General features: G+C 42.8%; 1 protein-coding gene across 7 annotated transcripts; it reads right to left on the bottom strand.

Annotated features, from left to right (window-relative positions):
* Nucleotides 1-282: 282 nt before the first annotated feature.
* On the bottom strand, nt 283-20,530 carry GLOD4 (glyoxalase domain containing 4). 7 transcript variants are annotated; one of them, XM_068976402.1, is made up of 9 exons: nt 20,412-20,530; nt 17,168-17,217; nt 16,456-16,576; nt 12,415-12,559; nt 9,522-9,658; nt 8,519-8,605; nt 8,133-8,246; nt 7,959-7,991; nt 283-1,568 (listed from the first exon to the last, which is right to left on the bottom strand). In XM_068976402.1, exons 1-9 carry the CDS (start codon nt 20,499-20,501, stop codon nt 1,503-1,505), a joined length of 843 nt encoding a protein of 280 aa, XP_068832503.1. In that variant the 5' UTR covers nt 20,502-20,530; the 3' UTR covers nt 283-1,502. The 7 variants fall into 7 exon arrangements, with proteins under 7 accessions (XP_068832503.1, XP_068832508.1, XP_068832506.1 ...); XM_068976403.1 differs by having other exon boundaries at nt 286-1,568; nt 7,959-8,045; nt 8,190-8,246; XM_068976401.1 differs by having other exon boundaries at nt 286-1,568; nt 7,959-8,045; nt 8,133-8,207.
* Between the last annotated feature and the right edge of the window lie 37 nt (nt 20,531-20,567).

The raw sequence follows: 20,567 nt of genomic DNA, 5'->3' as shown, positions 1-20,567 counted from the left end.
TGTGCAGAGCTCTCTTGTGCAGAGCTCAACATTTAAGAGAAAAAATTGGGGGTAAGATAAAGAGGAATCTAGCATCTGTTTAGTACTTACATAAACCACTTGTTTTACTATAACAATCTTAGAAGGCCACATCAGGAACTTCCCTAGTGGTCCAGTGGTTAAGACTGCATACTTCCACTGCAGGGGACCTGAGTTCGATCCTTGTCAGAGAACAAAGATTCCACATGCCTTGCAAAATAGAAAGCTACAACAAAGCAGTCTAACACACTGGGAAAAGTATAGTTTCTTTTCAGGAAAACAGTATTACTAGAGAGAAACATCAAGAATTAATAATCTAACAGAAAATCTGAGAATTAATGAATCATAGTCTAAAGAAGACAGACGAGGCATTTCCTTGATTATCCAAAATTCATATAATAATTTCCCTATGCATAGGAAAAGGTGAACCAATTGTGGACAGGAGGAACATAGTTTGGTTTGCATTGAAACTCACAATTGGTTTTAGAGGCTATGATTTACAAGTAATTTCATGTATATTGTGCAGGAACTGGTAACTTCTGAGTCAGTCCTTTCCAAACTCCTTAGTTTCTTCCCTAAAGTGTGAAACTGACCACCACCTTTAAATACTGATTCTTTCAAATTGGTTGTAACAGCTTGATTTCAGAAGCATAATTTCCAAAAAACATTTCATAATAAACATGCACAACTTGTTTCCAGTGATAAAAAGTGATTTGTTCTGCAATCAGGAAGAAAATAACAACAAAATATTTTAATAGTTTTTCATACTGAAGAAATCATCTAATCAATCCATCTCTCAGAAATCTAACATGGTCTCTTAAGAGGATTAAAAGCCAAAAAATACACATATAGAGAGAGAAAGAGAGAAAGAGAGAAACTAACACAGAGCCAGGCGTGTACCAACATTACACATTACATCCTCCTGTTTTTTTCTGACTAAAAAATTTAAAGCAAGGAATACCGGAATGCTAACTGAATCTTTTGGTTCAAGGCACGAAATTTCTTTAAAAGTTTTAATATGTCAAGGCCTGCCAGAGTAAGACATTAGAAAAGCATACTGTCTCCAGGTCCTGGAAGGACTCCTGCTATAAGTAACTGATTTGGATTTATCTGGATTTAGTTGTTCTCATTAAACCTACATGCTTATCAAAATTCCCTCAACCCTCAATCAAAGGTCATGTTCCATACAGCTGTCCCAGCCTGGAGAAGAATTTATTACTAATCTAACAGTTACATCAGAATGTACCCTTGCAGTGACAGCACAGATGACAGCAAGAGTTCTTTAAATGAATTGACGATGCTAGGATTTTCTAAAATATATCAGAGCTTTTAAAGATTAAAATACATGCATAGTCACCACCCCAGCCTCTCTGCCTGTTCAGGAAACCCCTAAGTCGTGAGAGCATGCATCATGTAATGCACAGGTCAGGCCTCACGGGTGTTGGGCAAGAACCACCAAGGCTTGCTGCATGTGATGTCTTCGATTAACCTGTCGCCTTTGGTTTCTTTTGTGCAGCAAACCATTCATCACTTTTATCTCCTGCAATTGCCTGTTGAAACAAAATTGGAATTATTTAGTCTCAATCCAGAAAATAAACTTACAATCTACTTCATACCTCACTGCCCACAATCAAGAAATTAATAATTAAAAGATGTTCATTCAGTAGAGTCTTGTGTTTACTTTGACAGATGTTGCTGTTGGGTATCAAGCAATTGCTTGTCAGTTCTCACTCTGCAGAGTAAGGGGCAGAGCCTGCAGCCAGGAAGTGTGGCTGGCGGCTGACTGGTGAGCAAGGCCAAGCAAGCACACCAGGCTGTGGGCTCTTTGGAACAGAAAGTGTTGGCACTCTTAGCATCTCGGTGGCCTCCCAAGAAAATCTTTATTGTTATTTGACTGTGCCACACAGCAGGTGGGATCTTAGTTCCCCCACTGCAGATCGAACTCATGCTTCCCTGCAGTAGAAGCATGGAGTCTTCAGCACTGGACTACCAGAGAAGCACCCCTCTCAAGCATCTTTAGTGCTCAGGAGACTCAATCTAATCATGAGACGAAATGTGAAAAGTTATTCTGACATTTTAGTAATGAGCTTGGAACTGTTTCCTTTTCTCATACCTCCTTCCTATTTCACTGATGTTGGTACTATTTCATTTGGGGCCGCTTCACTAAAAAAAGTGTTAAGAAACAGTATGCTTTGGTTCCACCAGAGTCCTTTCATCGTATTAGTCTGTGGGGTTGAGGTCTTAGAAACTGGCAGGGGAGTTGGCAGGAGCAGGGTTTACAACAGAAGTCTCCTAAAATGTCAGGTCCAATATAACCAAGTATATGCTAATTAGCTGTTTGGTAGGGAAATACATTCAAGGACTGAATCACAGTTTCCATGAGTTCTGTGTCTGCAGATATGGAGGGCTGACTATGGGACTTGAGCATCCTAGGATTCTGGTATTCCCGGTGGGTCCTGGAACCAACCCCTGTGGATACTAAGTGACAACTGTACCTTTAAAAACGCCAGTTTTCAGTATGAGGCAGGTATTATGCTGGGTTCAGGTGTGGCAGCAGAGATAAAGTCTGACCCTTTGAGGAGCACATGAAATAGTGGAGGATTCAGATATGGAAACAACTCTTTTGCAGGCGGATGTGTGTGCGTGCGAGTGTCCTGGTGTATACTAGGACCACAAAAACGTGATATCAGACCAACGGGAAAGGAGTAACTAACTGGTTGGAGAACTAGTGTAAAATCATTCATCTATTTCAGCAGGAAGTCAAAAGATGTTGTCTGCAACTGAACATGAAGAAACAGTGAAGCTGAGAGTGGCTGCCATGGGCAGTGGGACTCAGAGATGGCATCACTGCATTTATATAGAATCTGAGTACTATCTGATTTTTTGTTTCAATGAAAATGTCTCTTTGCAACCCCATGGACTGCAGTCCACCAGGCTCCTCTGCTCATGGGATTCTCCAGGCAAGAATGCTGGAGTGGGTTGCCATGTCCTCTTCCAGGGGATCTTCCCAGCTCAGGGACTGAACCTGCATCTCCTACACTGGCAGACAGATTCTTTACCCCTGAGCCACCTGGGAAGCCCTTGATGAAAATAAAAGGTGTTATTTGTTTTGTGTGTTTCTGATTTTTAAATGCATTTTAAAAATACATTGGTGAAAATAAAATGTATTTACAAATCAAAACTATGCCAAAGAAGCCCAAAACCTTCCCACATCCCAAAGACACAGACACTTCTGTCTTCTAGGAGCCACTGAAAGTAGGGAAAAACAACAAACTGGTGTGGAAAACCCAAGAAAGCTTCTGGGTTTTGCAGGATGAGTGGAGTAAGTGGGGAGGGGAGAACGGAAAACAACCCTTGGGCGGAGGCCGGAGACCTACCTTGGTTAATATAAACGGTTCAGTGGGACTGAAAGGGTGGGGAGCTGGGGAGGAGAGGCAGCACACATTGTGACCTGACATGTCATGTGCTCTGCCAGAGTTCTGAACTTATCTTGGAGGCAACAAAGGGCCATCAGAAGATTTTAGGTGTTTTTTTTTTTTAACTTATTAGATTTATGCTTTAGAAAGCCTACTGCTGGCATCAGAGATTGACTAGAAGCTGGGAGGAGGTTTGTGCAGTATTTGGAGGTGAAAATGAGAGCCTTTTCAAAAGAGAAGTAGACAGAGGATTTCCCAGGGAGAACTCTCAGCTCTTGGTGACGTGTTGCTAAGAGAATGTAGCGGTGAGGAGCAACAATATTCAGAAATGGCTCTGTGTGTAAATCTAAAAGTATTCTAAAACAAAAAGCATATTAGGGACTTCCCTGGTGGTCCAGTGGTTAAGAATCTGCCTTGCAATGCAGGGGACACAGGTTCAATCCCTGGCCAGGGAACCAAGATCCCACATGCTCCGGGGCAACTAAGCCTGTGCACCGCAACTCCTGAAGCCCACACACCAACAATTAGAGTCCATGCCCTGCATGACACAGCCAAATAAATAAATACTTAAAAAAAAAAAAAGCATATTAAATGTTAAAAGAAAAACTGGCTTTGAGGATTCTAGCTTAAACAACTGTGATAATAGATACACAGTACTTACCAGGGAAGGAAGCAGAGTACAGAAGAGGAAAAAAGAACTGCCTTTGAAACCTGAAAGACCTCTCTTTGGGCCCCTGCCCTGCTAACTTGTGGAATGTATAATATTGAGTGACTTATTCTTTTAAAACTCAGTTTCCTTATCTGAAAGAGGAATGCTATTCACCTTGTGAATTACAGTAAGAGTTACAGAATACAGATAAGGCACTTAAGAACATGTCAATATAGGAGATGCTTAATAAATAGTAACTTTTGTTTTCCTCTAATATTAACAAAGAATGGATCTGAAGTAAGACAAAGTAAGTTATAGGCTTGTGGAGTTGTACCGTTCATAGTTTGTCCAGGTTAAGAGGCTCTTTGGCTGTAACACTAGCATGACACAAAAAGCGCTAGGCATAAGAGGAAGAGTTGATAAACTGGACGGAAAGAAACGTCTTCTCTTCAAAAGACTCTAATAAGAAAATAAATAGGCAAACCACTGAATGGCAAAGTACTCATCTTTACAGATTATCTAACAAATGACTCGTATCCAGAAGTCCAACACATCAATAAGAAAGAGTCAGACTTTTTTAAAATGTGGATTTAAATGGGCCTTGACAAATATGCAAATACTCAAGTGAGAAAAAGGACATTCTAGGATAATAATGTAAGCAAAGACACACAGAGTGAAAGTAAACTCATATTTAGAGCTTAGAGAATGGCTAAAATGTGAAATAGATCATTGTGTGTCTACTGGTTAGTTTTCATGAAACTCAATGGATCAGGTAAGTTATGCATATCGATATAGTCCAATCATATTAAAGCCAATTAAAAACTACACAGAGCAGTAAAGACAGAAACAAAATACATGGGACAAACTAATATATAAAACCATTTTTAGATGGCCAGGGAAAATTTAATAAGAACTGGATTTTAGGTGACATTAAGGATATATTGTTGATTTTTTTGGCCACACCATGTGGCATGGGGGATCTTAGTTCCTAGACCAAGGATCAAACCCATGCACCTTGTATCAGAAGCATGGAGTCTTAACCACTGGGCCACCAGGTAAGTCCCACACTGTTGATTTTTTAAGTGTGATGATGTCGCTGTGGTATACAAGAAAATTCCTTAACTTTTACTTTTTAAATTATCTTAAAATGTGTAAAACACTTATGTATTCACGGTTGAAATGACATGGCATCTGAAATTTGCCTTAAAATTCTCCAACAAACATCTCCACTGCCAAAAAAAAGTGGAGTGGAAAGGAATGATAAAAAATTATGGCAGAGCTGATGAGTGATAATCACATAGGGATTTGTTGTTCTCTTTTGTGTATATTTGGAATTTTTAATCATAGCATCACCCAACTCAATGGACACAAATCTGAGCAAATTCCAGGAGATGGTGGAGGACAGAGGAGCCTGGAGTGCCACAGTCCACACAATCTCAAAGAGTTGGACACAACTTAGCAACTGAACAATAATTAAAAATAAAATTATGGCAAGAAATGGACAAAAAGATAACACACAAATGTTGGTGAGGATTTAGAACAGCTGGAACTCTTCTATACATACATGACTGATAGTTTAAAATATTCAATCACTTTGGACAACTGTTTGGCAGCTTCTTAGAAAGTAAAAGCAATTCCCCTCCCAGGTATTTATGCAAGAGAAATGAAACATACGTCCACCAAAAGAGTTACGTGAGACTGTTCATAGCAGTCTTCCTTATGATAGATAAAAATCTGGAAAAAAATTCCAATGTCCACCACTGGAAGAATGGATAAGCAGATTACTACAGTCACAAAACTGAATACCACTCAGCAAAAGGAAGAAAAGAGAACTCTGGAATGTGCAATTACATGGAGCAATCTCAGAAGTGTTACTGAAAGAAGCCATTCCGTTTGTATGAAGTCCAAGGATAGCCAAAGCCAGTGTGACCGAAGTCAGAACAGCAGCTGCTGCTGGAGGAGGAGTGGGAAGATAAAAACGGGCTCGAGAGCTTTCTATAAATGATGAAAATGCTCTACATTTTGAGTAGTGAATATGAGTTTATGAAAGTGTCAAAATTTATCAACGCGAACACCAAATTTCTGTACACTTAAATTCAATGTATATTTTACCTCAGTAACAACAATCAAAAATGCCTGTTTGGAGCTTAGGGAGGAGGTGGGAACTAGAAACTAACAAGTTTAGAACAGATGATGGCTGAAGCTCAGAGCAGAGATAACCAGAGGAGCAAGTAACTTCTCAGAGAAAAGAAAGAATGTACGAGCAGAGTAAAAGACAGCCAGAGTGGGACCGTGGGCAACATCACTTCAGGACCAGCCACAGAAAAAGGTGCCTGAGGCTGAGGGGAAGCCGTCAGACAGACAGGAAGATGGCGGAATCTCCAACATCAAGGGAGAAGAGAGACAAGGAAGTCGGTCAGTGATGAAAGAGCAAGAACAGTTTAGCCAATCTGCCCACTGAGAGGTTGCCGGAGATTCTACTTTTCCTTCATGGTAATATTTAGAAACACTAAAGCTTCTGTACATTTCTGGCTTTGATGAACCTCAACTGAGTGTCCATTATTATGTCAGCAGTTTGCCAAGCACTATAAACCACACAGCAATCCTGGGAGGCGGATAACCTTATTTCCTCACATTTCTGTATAAGAAAACTGCAGTTTAGAGACTTGAAGTAAATTTCTTAAGGTCAGTCACATAGATTCTAAGTGGCGAAACCAGGACTGGTGGATTCAGTCCTTTCAGCAGCAGCAACGCACTCACTGAGCAGTGACTACATACGAGGTATGAGTGGAAAGCTGGGGAACGACAATTCACAACGGCTTCCCAGGCTGCTGGAAGATCACGTCTGATGAAGATGAAAAGCAGTCACTGGATTTGGCAAGAGGGAGGTCACTGATGAGGTCAACGTGAGCGTTTCACCGTGTGATAGGAGCCAGCGCGGGACAGAGCGAAATGTGAATGGAGGGTAAGAAGTAGAAATGGTACCAAAGAAATTAACACAACATTATGAATCAACTATACTTCAATTTAAAAAAAAGCTATGAGATCACAGCCTTCATGGCCAAAGAAATGTGTGACTGTCTCCTCCATTTTGCAGGCAGGAAATCTGGGTTCAGAGATGCTGGGAATCTGTGCTGAGATCCCCAGGCCACACAGCTTCATCTGGAGCGGCAGCCCTCACTCCCCTCCTCAGGAGCCTCTTCACTATGAGGCACAATCTGATGTACTTCCTCCGTTTTCCTTCTCATATTCTGAAAGCAAAATCCCCCTTTGCCTCAGAAAACAACTCCAGTGAAGTTTCTTCTGCTGTCCCTCACCCTACCCTTCTCACCATCTGCAAACAACTAGCTTCTGGGTTTCTCATTAACAAGGGATGACTTACTCCATCAATCATTATCCCGACAAAATTAGACAGTAAACACACACAAAGAAGTAGAAACGGCACACAGGGAGATTTTTAGCAGGAACCTGGAGAATGGATATGGGGTGAATAAAGAGAGTTTTTCAAGATGTTGGAGTTAGTTTGTACGCTGGTGAGAATAATTCTCCAGGAAGGAAGAGGACGATGCTGTAGAATGGAGAAGATATGACTAAAGGGCTAAGATAGTGAGAATGGATGGCGGTCGGGCACTTCCAGTCTCTGAGCAGAACAGTGATGTATTCAGCAGCAGTGGTTTCCTCAAGGCAACCCGAAGGAAGGCACAGACGCTGCACCCCGCCAAGAGTCACACAGGCGGTCACGAAGTTGACACAAGTCTCTGGCTCAAGTCACCCCAACAGCAAAACGACAGAGTTCTGAAAGTAAGAACTGGCCCTTCTCCGTACACATTATCCCCTGCGGCCAAAGTGGACAGGAATTTAGAGGTGAGACTCACGTCATCCAATAATTTGTTTCCCTCTGGATCCACCTTTGAGAGTTCTCGAAATGCTTCATCCCCCACAAAGCAAATTTCATGTCCATCCTACACCAAGAGAGAAAAGAAATTTGGCAGAGAGACACCTCAGAAGAAAACCTGGGGCAGCCTGTCCCCTTCCTGGGTGATACTTACAGGGTCAGCCAAAATAATCACTTGCACGGTCGCCTTCCCTGGAGTGTCCAGACTCACCAACGGAGTCAGAATCTTCTGGTTCTCCCTTTTCATCAAGTCTTCTATGTCTGACAACTTGAGGAAAACAAAAAGGCACAGTGAGCAAGGGGTGCCACACCACGCTGGGGCCGTGGTCCCCGGCAGCCCTGGAGGACTCTCAGATCAACCAGGAGAACCCTGGCACCACCTGTTTGATTTCTATTATCTCAGCTGCTCTCGAGACAACTGCCGAACTTCATGCCAAAGCCACAACCAGCATGAACCTGGAGCAGGGAGGGCCAGGGTTCCTAGCTCTTGGAAGTCGCTAGTCACAGAGTTTCAACAGAAGCCCTGCTACCATACATTACCTCTTTTTGAGGGCAAGAAAAGGCAATGCGTCCAAAACCTGTTGCGTGATCAACTTTCCCCGGGATGGCCTGCAGCTCCAGCTTACACTGAAAAGACATGAGAAAGTGGGTTTATGTTTCAGAACAGATCACGTGACTTTAAAAAAAAAATTTCAAACCAGGATAAAGGAATAAAGTAAATTCTAAGTCTCCCTCCTACTGTCACCCCAGTGGCAACCAATCAGCAGTTTCCTGTGTATCTTTCTAGATACACAGCATAGGCATAGAGTCTTTTTTTTTCATACAAATGGTAACATAATTTATACATTATTCTTTCCCTTGTTCTTCTCCAATTAACGTTGCCATCTCAGCACATAAAGACTCATTTTTTTGATGGCTGCTTCAGTAGTCCATTCTATGCATCAACCATAAATCACTCAACTACTGAATCCATAGAGCATTTAGGCTATTTCTTTTCTTTTTTTTTTTTTGTTTACACTGGGCCACTTGCAGGCTTTAGTTCCCCCGCTAGAAACTGAACCCAGGCCCTCAGCAGTGAAAGCGTGGAGTCCTAACTAGTGGACCACCAGGGAATTCCCTAGGTTATATCTTGCTATTACAAATAATGCTGCAGCGGATAAACTTGTACACACTCCTTTGTGCACGCGTAGGATGAGTACGTCTATGAAATAAATTCTTAGTAGACCTATATGGGTCAAAGCACAAGGACTAAATCATGCTCAAATGTTACTTTTTTTAAAAAAAAGAGGAAAATAGATCATCATCATTGCATTAAATCTTGCCTACATCTCCTCTGACTCAGCAAATCCACTCCTGAAAGGATATATCTCCAAATATAAATAAAGGTAATATCTGGGTGGTGAGTTTCCAGGCAGTTTTTATTTTCTCCTTTCTGTTCTAAATACTGAATTACTATGAAGAAACTACGTGAATAACCTTCATGTTAACCTCATTTATATGTCGAATCTAATGTAACAGATTATTTCTTTCCAACATTGCTCACCTGGTTATCAGCATAGCCTAGCAAAGCTCTCTGTTCCTTCTCATCTTTTTCATAAATTTTCATTCCCAGTAGATTAGACCAGTAGTTCAAGGACTTCTGAAGATCAGATACTGCTAGAGTGACTTTTAATACAGGATCTGTAAGGTAACAAAACAAAGGAATGGACAGGGCAGGGCAAAGGAATGGAACTGAAGGACCCAAACAGGCTCAGGTATATAGATATATAAGAATTTAGTTTGTGATAAGAAAGAGATTTTAGGTCAGTATGAAAGGGCACATTGTTAAATAAAAGGCATTAAGATAACTGGCTTCTTGCGGTGGGAAGAAGCCACATCTTTAAACTAGATAGCAAAATACATTCCTGATGGGTTAAAGGGTTAAGTTGAAAGAATGAAACCATGAAAATACTTGAAACAGGTGATCATTTAAACAATTTTGGGATGGAGAAAGATCTTTTATTTAATCTGACATCAAAGACAGAAAAACCATGAAGAAGAAAATGTGCTAGGTTAATCACACAAAATGGAAACCTTGTACACAACCACCAAAACAAGAATTACAATCAAGATTAAAGACGAAACTACAAAGTAGGAAACATCTTTTTTAACAACAAAAATGAGCAAGAAGTCCTTAATATTTAAGTCACCTTTCAACATCAATAGGAAAAAGATGCCCATCCTAGAAAAATAAGCAAGAGGCACGAAGCAGCACTCCACAAAGGGAGGAACATGCAAAAGCACGTTTAACCTCACAAAGTTAGAATTCAAATAAAACATTCTGTTATCTAATCGGCAAATGATTTTAAAAAGTTCACAGAGTTAACTATTACAGCGCAATGGGAAAAACCACAACGGCAGAGTGTAAATTAGAAACATTTCTGGGCAACAATTTTGACAGAAAGTGTCTAAAATATGTCCCCTGCTTTTGAAAGAACAATCCCATTTTCAGCAATTAAGGAAATAACTGTGTATGTGTGAAGGGCTTTCATCAAAGACACTCATCACAGAGTTGCTCATGACAACGAGACACCAGGGACAAAGTGAATTCCTAACAACAGACAATTCCTATGATGTCACACAATGGAATCCCGTATATATCCGATTATTTATTTCTTTGGATTAAAAAGTTGGAAGGATATACTCTAAAATGTTAACAGTGGTTATCTGTTTTCTTCTCTCTGCCTGTTTGTCTAGGGAGAAAAAAAAAAACCTGTATTTTTGTAAAAAAGAATAACAGTTATGCTGAAACGCTTAATATTACTGGAAACTTCCATTTTGTACAGTGACTTTTGGAAGAGCTGTTCCAAGTCTCCATCTGAGGATGGTAAACTCAACGTAGTAGTATTCGATTTTCACTGCCTTACCCCTGTTTGCTAGACTAGCAATACCATGACTAAAGCAAGACGTCTGTCACAGACACCTCTCCCTGGCAGATTTAAGTTTTCCCCATTCATCGAGAAATCAACAAATTCCAACTGACTCACACCCTGAAGGGATGCAGGGACAGGAATAGTTTGTAGTGGGTGTGACTACTCAAGAGTAATTCATTCAAAGGATGGACACCCCCTAGACTGAGAGATCTGACTATACTACCAACCAGAAATCAAGGCTCCCAAGGTGTTATCACCGCAAAGAACAAAAACATCTCAGGCCTCTGGGGCCCACCATTATTTTACGCACTGAAGTATCATGAAGACTATGGGGAAAGTGCACAGTGAAATTCATGGCAGGAGTTAGGTACACCAAAGTTAGTATTGCAAGCACCAATCACCTATCTATAAAAATAATCATGGAAATCCCTTACATCACCTGGGAAGTTCCAAAAATACCATCTCTCACTAAGTCCCACAGCACGCGTCTAACCCCCCACACTGGAATCATTGCCCTTTCTTCTTCTGAGCTCTGGATGAAAAGCATGTAACATTAATCACAACCATTAGACTCAGTATGAGGGGCGTCCAGGAGCTGAAGCAGACCAGCGTGGGGGAGGAGAAGGTCTCCACTTCGGGGCTTATTCACGGGGCTGGCATAAGTGCCCCTGCAATTCACCAGCGTTTTTTTTCTTTTCCTTTTCTTGCTTTGGGTTCTTTCTTGGCAAAGCAGGTAGCAGAATTTTCAGCAATACACATAGGATGCATGAGGATGCCTGAGGTACTTGAAAGTTGGCGCAGTTTCTCTCCTGCTCACTGTGGGGCTCAGCGTGGTGGGCTCCTCACCTCACTCACCCGTACTCACTAAGAACCACCACTGTAATCCAGGAAACTGTCCTCAGCCAGGGACTAACTGGTCTAAGGATAAATCTGCTTCTCTTGCCTGCCTATGACTGGTTCAGGAGCAGGGTATGTGAGTCAACTCTGACCAGGAAGTTTGCTAGAAGATTCTAGGAAAGTTTTGCTGTGCTTTTAAAGAGGAGCCACAAAAAGTCAGTTTCTCTTTCTCCTACTAGATGAGAGTGTGTGGGCGGGTAGCCCCAAATGCTACTGGCAGTCACCCCACCACTGTGAGGGGGAGAAGCGGATCCCCTGAGGACAAGAGGGTGGAGACAGAGATTTGGGTTTTTGATGCCATTGCTGAGCTGCTAGATCAACAAACCCTGAAGTCTCTCTGACCGAGACAACATCTGCTCTATGAACTAAGACTTTTTTTTTCACCATTCAACCTAGAGGTGGGTTTTCTGATATTTGCAGCTCAAAGTATCCTACACATCAACACGTTACCAGTAGAACCGAACCACTCCAGAACACTGATAGGGATGCACTGAAGTTTTGACACTGGCTTGGGAAAGACGAGTCATGTCAACACGGAGACTCCACAGGAGACGGAAGTCAAGCTCCCTCTCTCCTTCTACCAGATGCCTTTAGACAGAGGGCTTTTGTCAGTCCAGATATAATTACCTGACTGAGGTGGACTGCAGTCCTGCAAATAGAACTTATATCCTCCAGGGGCTTTGGTTTCAAACACACCGTCTCCCATTTCACTGAGCGGCCACTTCAGCTTCCTAGCGTTGCTGACAGCTTGCCTGGAAGCCACCGTGATACCCTATGACAAATGACAAAACATAATCATCCAAGAGCATAATCACAACAGATCTTCTTTAGGAGATAATGAAGTAAAACCCCACTGCCTTTATGTCAAACACCTAAGATTTAAGCGGCATTCAAAACTTTCTGCTACTAATTTTGAAGTCAGTCTTGGACATTTTTCTCCCACAAAGATTCCAGACTTTGTGGATGGTAGGCCAGAAATTCAAACGCCAGAGAAATTAGATCCATTGAGCAACGAAAATCGGGCTTCCCTTGTAGCTCAGCTGGTAAAGAATCCACCTGCAATGTGGGAGACCTGGGTTCGATCCCTGTGTTGGGAAGATATTCTGGAGACAGGAAAGGCTACCCACTCCAGCATCCTGGCCTGGAGAATTCCATGGACTGTGAATTCCATGGGGTTGCAGAGAGTAGTCAGACACGACTGAGCGACTTTCACTTTCACTAACAGAGAAAATTCCCCCTCATTTTCAAGATCTGGTCAGAGAAATCTTGCCAGCTACCTAATTAAACTTTTTTATTTTTATTTTTAAAACCAAAAAATATAAACCAACTATCAAGGCATCCTTTATTTAAGTGTAATCAAAATACCTAAGAATGTACACTATGCCTTCCAATATATCTGGCCTCGTTTCTAGCTTGGATTGTAGATCAGCTTCTGCCTTCAGTCTTGTTGAGCCATCAGCCACTCTGCTGGAGTAAATGTCCTGAAACCCACCCTACTGTCTGCCCTCAGGACGGCAATCCCATGTTGTCATTCTTCCACTTACATTTGATGGCTCTTCATTTTACCCTGGGATGGCTTACGATGGCCTAAACGGGCCAAGACGCTCTGACCCAGGTCATTTTTTATTTCTGGCTGTGTTGGGTCTTTGTTGCCATGAGAGTTTCTCTCTAGTGTGGCGAGCAGGGGCTCCTCTCTAGACCTGTTGTGAGGACTCCTCACTGCGGTGGCGTCTCTTGTTGCAAAGCACGGGCTCTGGGGTGGGCGGGTGTCAGCAGTTGCAGAACGTGGGTTTGGTAGTGGCAGCTCCCAGGCTCTAGGGTGCAAGCTCAACGTCTGTGGCACACGGGCTTAGCTGCTCCAAGACATGGGGGATCTTCCTGGGCCAGGATCGAAACTGCATCTTCTGCACCGCCAGGTGGACTCCTTACCCCTGAGTCACCAGGGCAGCCTCGCCCCTGACCTAGGTCATTTTTGGACCCGTCTCCTCCCCCTCTCCACCGTCCTCTACGCATTTTCTCAAACATGCCAGGCACTGTTTGAGGGCTTTTGCACTGGCTGTTTTCTAGCTGAAATGCTCTTCCCTGAGACACTCACACAGCTAACTCTTATCCTCTTTGAGCCGTTGTTCAAACGTCACCTTCTCATGGAAAGCTACTCTCAACACCCTACTTGAAACTGGTCATTTGCACCTACCCCCAAGCTCCTTTTCTCTCCTCCGTTCTTTGCCCATTGCAATGATCATATTTAAAATGATATTATTTATCGATTCATTCATTCATTCAAATTTATTATTTATTGTCTGTCAGGCTCTGGGCCCCCTCTCCTTGGTTCATGGCACCAAGTTGGTTTTCTCCTTTTTTCTCTGCCTAATTTAAATTTGGAGCATAAAGAATAGAAAGATAAGAAAAACACAGAGCCCCTCATATACACTGAAGCACCAAATCCTATGACTGCTATCTCTGACATCTCTCAAATCCATCCACTCTCAAATCCATCCACTGCTGTCACTGTATAACCTTTGGGCTGGCTGCCTCACTTTCAGTCTTGCTCCCCACCAACCCAACCTCCCTGCTCTAGCCAGGGATTCTTGGATACTGCAAATTCTGTTATGCTCCTGCTTAAAAATGGCTCCACTCTGCTTTTAGAAGGACATCTAAATGTCCTGATATGATGCGGCCCCAGGGGACTCCTCCAGCCTCAACGCTACCCTCTCTTTTCTCCATACTAAGCTCCAGCCAGATTGCGCGACTCACAGTTCTCTGAGTGCCAGGCTCCCCCTCACCTCCAGGCCTGTGCACGTCTCCCTCAACTGGCTCGGATGTCTCCTCCAGGAAGCCTTCCCTGAACTCTCATCCATTGGAGAACAGGCTGGAGATTCCTCCTGTGTGTTCCCATATTCCCCTGTTCCTACCTCAATCTGAGACTTGTCACACTGTATTCCTGTTGTCTTTTTACTTGTTTCCCCCATCAGATGGGGAGCTCCTTTGGCCAGGGAACATGCTCCACTCTCTACTGTATCCCCAGGATCTAACAAGGGATATGCCATAGAGCAAGTCACAAGAAATACCTGTTAGACGAATTAGTCAGTGGCACAGAGAATGAGAAAAAGAAACAGAAATATATTAAGTCTGAGCCATCCTTTCCATTTACAAAACACTTTTGCAGATATCGGACCCTCGTACGAACTTCCATCTAGTTACCTTTATTTCAGTGTGTCAATGAGTTAATTAATGAGTTAACAGGAATAAGAGAGCAAATGACCAAAATAACATGAGGTAGATTTCCCGGGCAGATTCTGAGTAAGAACGAATTACTCCACTCCCGCTGTGCATTTGGGCCGAGTGACACTGTATCTCGCAGTAACTGATTACCAAGTGGTAGATACAGATAGGGACAGACTAAAGGGACAAAGTAGGTGATTAAACAGTGAATCCCACCAGGGGACTGTAAGGAGAAAAAAATATGGGCGACCCCTGTAAACTAATGATTACTCAAGGAAGCAGGTGAGCTTAACCACAAAACCAGGCAGGGCTTGCTTAGTAACAAAACCATGCAACAGAAGTGCGGGGCATGCCCTCAAAGAATAAAACAACAGTGGCATGAGCCCCACATCCTGACCAGCGCAGTCAGTCAGGTAATGATCCCTAGGACAAGATCTCTGCATACAAAAAACCCCAGCAATTTGTGGATCTAGCTTGACCATGTAGGAATAAGCAAACTCCCTACCCAACCTGAAGGAGGAGCTGATGATGGGAGCACGATGTCTACTCAAGAAAGACAAAGAAGCTCTCTCCTTCCACACTTTTCCTTTGATTATAAAACTGTAGCCCACTAAGTTGTTGGGACGTAGCATCTCTTGCCTGCCCACTTGTAAGCCTCACAAGCATCCTCTTCTAATAAATCGCTTCTTATCTATCATTTTAGCTGGAGCTGAATTCTTTTCTGTGCGGAGTCATGAAAGACGACGGCACCAGAGCTCTTCAGAGCCCCCTGAATGGCACCCAGTGGTTTCAATACTGTCACTATAACAGATGCACAGTAACTTGAGCTCTTGAATGAATGAATACAGTGCATGCAATGCCACTTTTTTATCCTTAAAACCCTGTCAGATTTTTCTGTGACTGGGATTGACTGTAATTGCCTGAACCAATCACAACTGTCCACTAGAGAGAAAACATTTCTCTGGATGGTGCTGAGGATCTGATGAACCAATGATTCTGGCCCCTCCACCTCTCACGGTTTAGCCATTCCCCAAGGGGAGTCCTGTCTCCTTCAAAGCTGTCTCTACATCTCGAACTTGATTTCTAAATGCTGGGAGAACACATTTCATCTTGAAGCCAGCTTGGAGACAAGATGCCCAAGCAGGTTTTTTTTTTTTAATATTCAATATATTTTTATTTATCATTATTTTTTAAATTGGAACATAACTGCTTCACCACATTGTGTTAAGTTTCTGCTGTACAACATGAATCAGCTAACTGTATACATAGATCCCCTCCTGGTGAGCCTCCCTACCCCAGTTTAGTTCTTTTTAAAATAGAAATCATGAAACTGATCACTAAACCACACCCAAAGTCATCAATTCAGTTAGTCATCATTATCTACAGCTGTCTCAGTGACCTCTCAAACATAATGCCAAAAATCAGCTAGAACAAAATGGTATTTACCAGGAAGTCATTGCCAAGCTGGTAGCTGCCGATGCCGTAATTGTAAGTCAGTTCTGTGACAAAGTGATCACCCTCGGGTCCATACCCCACCATTGTTTTACTCCACTTCCCATCATAAGGCCTAGAAAAGTGAAAAGAAAAAAAAAAAAAAAATCCAACCCAGTGATCACAGACAAAAATCTGCTTCAGGCCATCCTCAGAGAGCTACTGGAACAAGAATAGGGGCAGTCCCCTCTGGTCCTCCAAGTACCCGTAAGGACGTGACGGCCCTAGTCAGTGCTAAGGGCAGCTGTGGGCAGTGCTCAGGAGCCCCGTCAACGAAGGCTCCCAGGACCACCCGTCTGGCACTTACTTGAGGGAAAGATTCCTTTACCTTTCCTCGAAAGCAGGGAGCTGCATCCTATAGGGACAGTTTTCCCACCTGACCTTAACTTATGTTTTGCATATTTGTCAACAAGCATGCAACTCCCATCAGGCCTTGGAATTTCAGGCCATGACTACTGAGCTTAACTAAGAGATACTTGATAAGACATTGCTTCATACACAGAATACATTTCTTTGTGACCCTGAAGCTGCCTCTCTAATTTCTTATTTCTGTTTTTTATTGCCTCCTTAATTTCCTCTGCTGCCTTCTACCTGCTTTGAGAAACTGCTTTCTATTCTCCAGGGGTATTCAAAGCTTAAGGAGATGTTAAGAAACAAAGTGTCATACCCGTTACAGGCAGCTTTGCAGCCGTCCTCAAATTCCTCATGCCGAAGAATCTGGTAAGGGAATTAGAATAGATGGCAAAGTTTTCCTCGTACTGCACACAGCATATTTAGCACAAACTAAAATGTCAAAACACAGACATGATCATTTGCAGGCTTTTACATTTAAGATGAACAGAAGATGACGAGCTGGAGATCTTTCCCAGGCTAGAAGATGAGGTAAGAGAGCATGCCTTGATAGTGGGCTTCCCTGGTGGCTCAGTGGTAAAGAATCCGCCTGCAGTGCAGGAGATACAGTTTTGATCCCTGATGCAGAAAGATCCCACATGCTGCTGAGCAATTAAGTCCTTGGGCCCCAACTACTGAGCCTGTGCTCTAGAGCCCGGATCTGCAACTACTGAGGCCACGTGTTGCAACCACTGAAGCCCATGCACCCTACAGCCCGTGCTCTGCGACATGAGGAGCCACTGCGCCGCAGCTAGAGAAGTCCCCACTTGCTGCAACGGGGAAAAGCCCACGCAGCAGTGAAGACCCAGCACGGCCGAAAAAAGAAGAATAGCTTGATAGCAAGGGTCAGGCAACCAAGCAAAGCTGTACAATCTACTCACATCAGGAAGTGGTAACGTGCAGTTAAAAAAAAAGTGTGGCCTTCACTTAATTGTGACAGGGACAGAGTAAAGGGACAAAGTAGTTGATTCAATAGTGAATCCCACAAGGGGACTGTAGGTAGAAAAAATATGGGAGACCCCTGTAAATGATTACTCAAGAAAGCAGGGTTGCTTAGTAACAAAACCATGCCACAGAAGCACAAGACATGCCCCCAAACAATAAAACAATGGTGGCATGAGATCCACATTCTGCCCAGCAAGCTCAGTAAGTTAAAGATCCCTAGGACTCGTTCTCTGCACACATGAAAAATAATCTGTGGACCTAGCTTGATCACGTAGAGACAAGAAAATCCCCTTGCCCAACCTAGAGGAGGAGTTGATGATGGAAGCGTGATGTCTACTCAAGAAACACAAAGAAGTTCTTCCCTCCCTCTCCACTTTTCCTTTGATTATAAAACTGTAGCCCACTGAGTTCTTGGGGCATGGTATCCCTTGCCTGCCTGCTTGTAAACTTCACAAGCATCCTATTCTAATAAACTGCTTCTTATCTATCACTTTGCCTCTCGTTGAATTCTTCCTACATGGAGACATAAAGGACTATGGTACTGGGAGCTCACTGGAGCACCCCGAAATGACATCAAACACTTTTAGTTGTGTAACTCTTGACGACATATTAGGACCTGAGTCTGACATCTTATGAAAATAGATAATTTATTAAAGCATTTGACACAGACCCTACTACACAGTAGGCTCTCAATGTGTCAGTTTCCATTTTCCTTTCTGAGCCCCACAGCTACTGCTCCAGTTCAAGCTCTCATACATCTCTCACAGACTATTAGAAATCATCCTTATTGATCTTTCCTTAAAACCATCATAAAATTAAGCCCCTAAAGCACAGCTCTGATCACATCACTGCCCTGTTCCAAAATGTAACAGAGCTCCCCATTTACTATGACATAAAATCCAAATTCCTTAGCATATTATTCAAGATACTATAAGAAGCAGTTCCAACCTATTTGTCCTGGTATCCCATCTCCTCAACTTCAACTAAGTAATCTAAGCTAAAGGCACATAAAACTAGTGATGCTTTCCAAACATATCTTATTTGTGCATTAGTTGTTCAGACCTCTAATCTAGGTCTGTGGAAATCCTATCTTTAGGGGTCAACTCAAGTACAAGGTCTCTATGAATTATTTCCTGAGGACCCAGGTTAGAGTTAAATCTCTCCTCTTGTACTTTTATAGTAATGATAGTTAACACTTACATAATACAAACCATATGTCAAATACCACACACATAATAACATTTAATCTTACAACCACCCTTTAATCAATGAGGAAACACTTTAAAGGAGTGTTCTGTGGTTTTCTATCACCACATTTTAACTTCCATTACCATCTGCAAAGTACAAATACAATTCCTACCAAACCAGGATCTTAACTGAAGACAGGTAACAGGGTCATTTTCATCTTTGTCACCAAGGCCCAAAACAGAACCATGAAATAGGTGATATTCTTTAAATGACTGATGAATTTAGGTAATTCCCTTTGTACCCTGCAGTGTCTCTACATTAAGCCTTACTCTTGCACACTGTAAACAATGTTGCCTGCAATTCCATTTCAACAAAGATCAAACCATCAGCTAACGTAGTTGCTCACCAACAGCACACCCTGAGGGGAATTCAGAATGGAAAAATAAGAAGCCTTCTCTGCTTTTGGATACTGGTCCTTGACATTTAAGATGCATTTCTAAGGAAGAATTTCAAGGTACTCAGAACCCATCTCCCCACGCACAGAAAAGCACTAAAACCATTAACTAGAGCTATTTCTGTGCTTAGCAGTAATCTCTTGATGTTCCTACATGGTTTTGGGTTCTTTCCCGTCTTCAAGTAAAAAACTCATATACCTTCTAGCTCCTCCCTTGCCTCTTCAGATCAGTTCCTCAGAGCTATCGAGAGGCTGTCTTCCACACTAGAGTCCTTAGGAAGGTCCCCAGATAAAAATTAACTCAAAAACCTTAGGTTGTTAATTTTTCTTTCAGTTGACAACATCTAAAGTCCCTGCGTAGCAGGAGCCTTCCAACAGCTTCCACCTGTGCTTACCACCCAGGTGATCTCTGCAGAATCACAGCTGGAAAGGAGAATGGATTCTGATTTCACACTTCTGAGACGAGCTGGAGCGTTCACCTAGACAGACTGAGTGATCCATTCAAACCAGCCCCAAGAGAAGTAGAGCTCTGTATTATGCTGGTATCTAAAACCAAAAGGCTCCAAATCAGAAGAGTCATTGTTTACTGGAAGAGTGTTACGTAACCTTTTATTTACTATCTTTCCCACAGACTGGAAACTTCGCAAAGACAGGAATAACCATTCGTGAAAGAACTTAAACTGAAAGGACCTGTGTGCGCACACAGTTGGCAAATAGTGTGAGCCCCCTTTCAAAGTCCATCTAACCCAAGCCGCAATTCGTGATGCTTCCTGAACCTGAAAACTACAGAGTTAATGGGAAGTCCTGGGGCTAAGGTCCGACACACGAGTTCGCAGTGAAATTCACATCGCACCCCTTTCTCCTCCCTCGGCCAGGTGGGGTTCAGTCACTCGTGCCCCCCTCGCGCTCCAACCCCTCTCCGCCCTGCCTGCACCTTCATCCCCAGGACATCGCGATAGAAACACGCCGTCTCGAAGCGGTTTCCCACTTTGAACACGAAGTGCAGAGCTCTGCGATTCGCCATGACCACCCACACTACCACCAGTCACGCGTACAGCGACGCACAAACCACAGCTGACGCCGGCGCGTT

The sequence above is a fragment of the Capricornis sumatraensis genome, chromosome 8 (genome assembly GCF_032405125.1).
Source record: "Capricornis sumatraensis isolate serow.1 chromosome 8, serow.2, whole genome shotgun sequence".
Classification (NCBI taxonomy): Eukaryota; Metazoa; Chordata; class Mammalia; order Artiodactyla; family Bovidae; genus Capricornis; species Capricornis sumatraensis.
This window is presented reverse-complemented; position numbering and strand designations above follow the sequence as displayed.

Coding starts and splice junctions, on each gene's coding strand:
- GLOD4 (XM_068976400.1), bottom strand. CDS start 20,501: ATGGCGAATCGCAGAGCTCTGCACTTCGTGTTCAAAGTGGGAAACCGC. Junction 12,560..16,455: donor AGCTTGGCAATGACTTCCTG/GTAAATACCATT, acceptor CATTTGTCATAG/GGTATCACGGTGGCTTCCAG. Junction 1,569..7,958: donor GAAACAAATTATTGGATGAC/GTGAGTCTCACC, acceptor TTGTTTCAACAG/GCAATTGCAGGAGATAAAAG.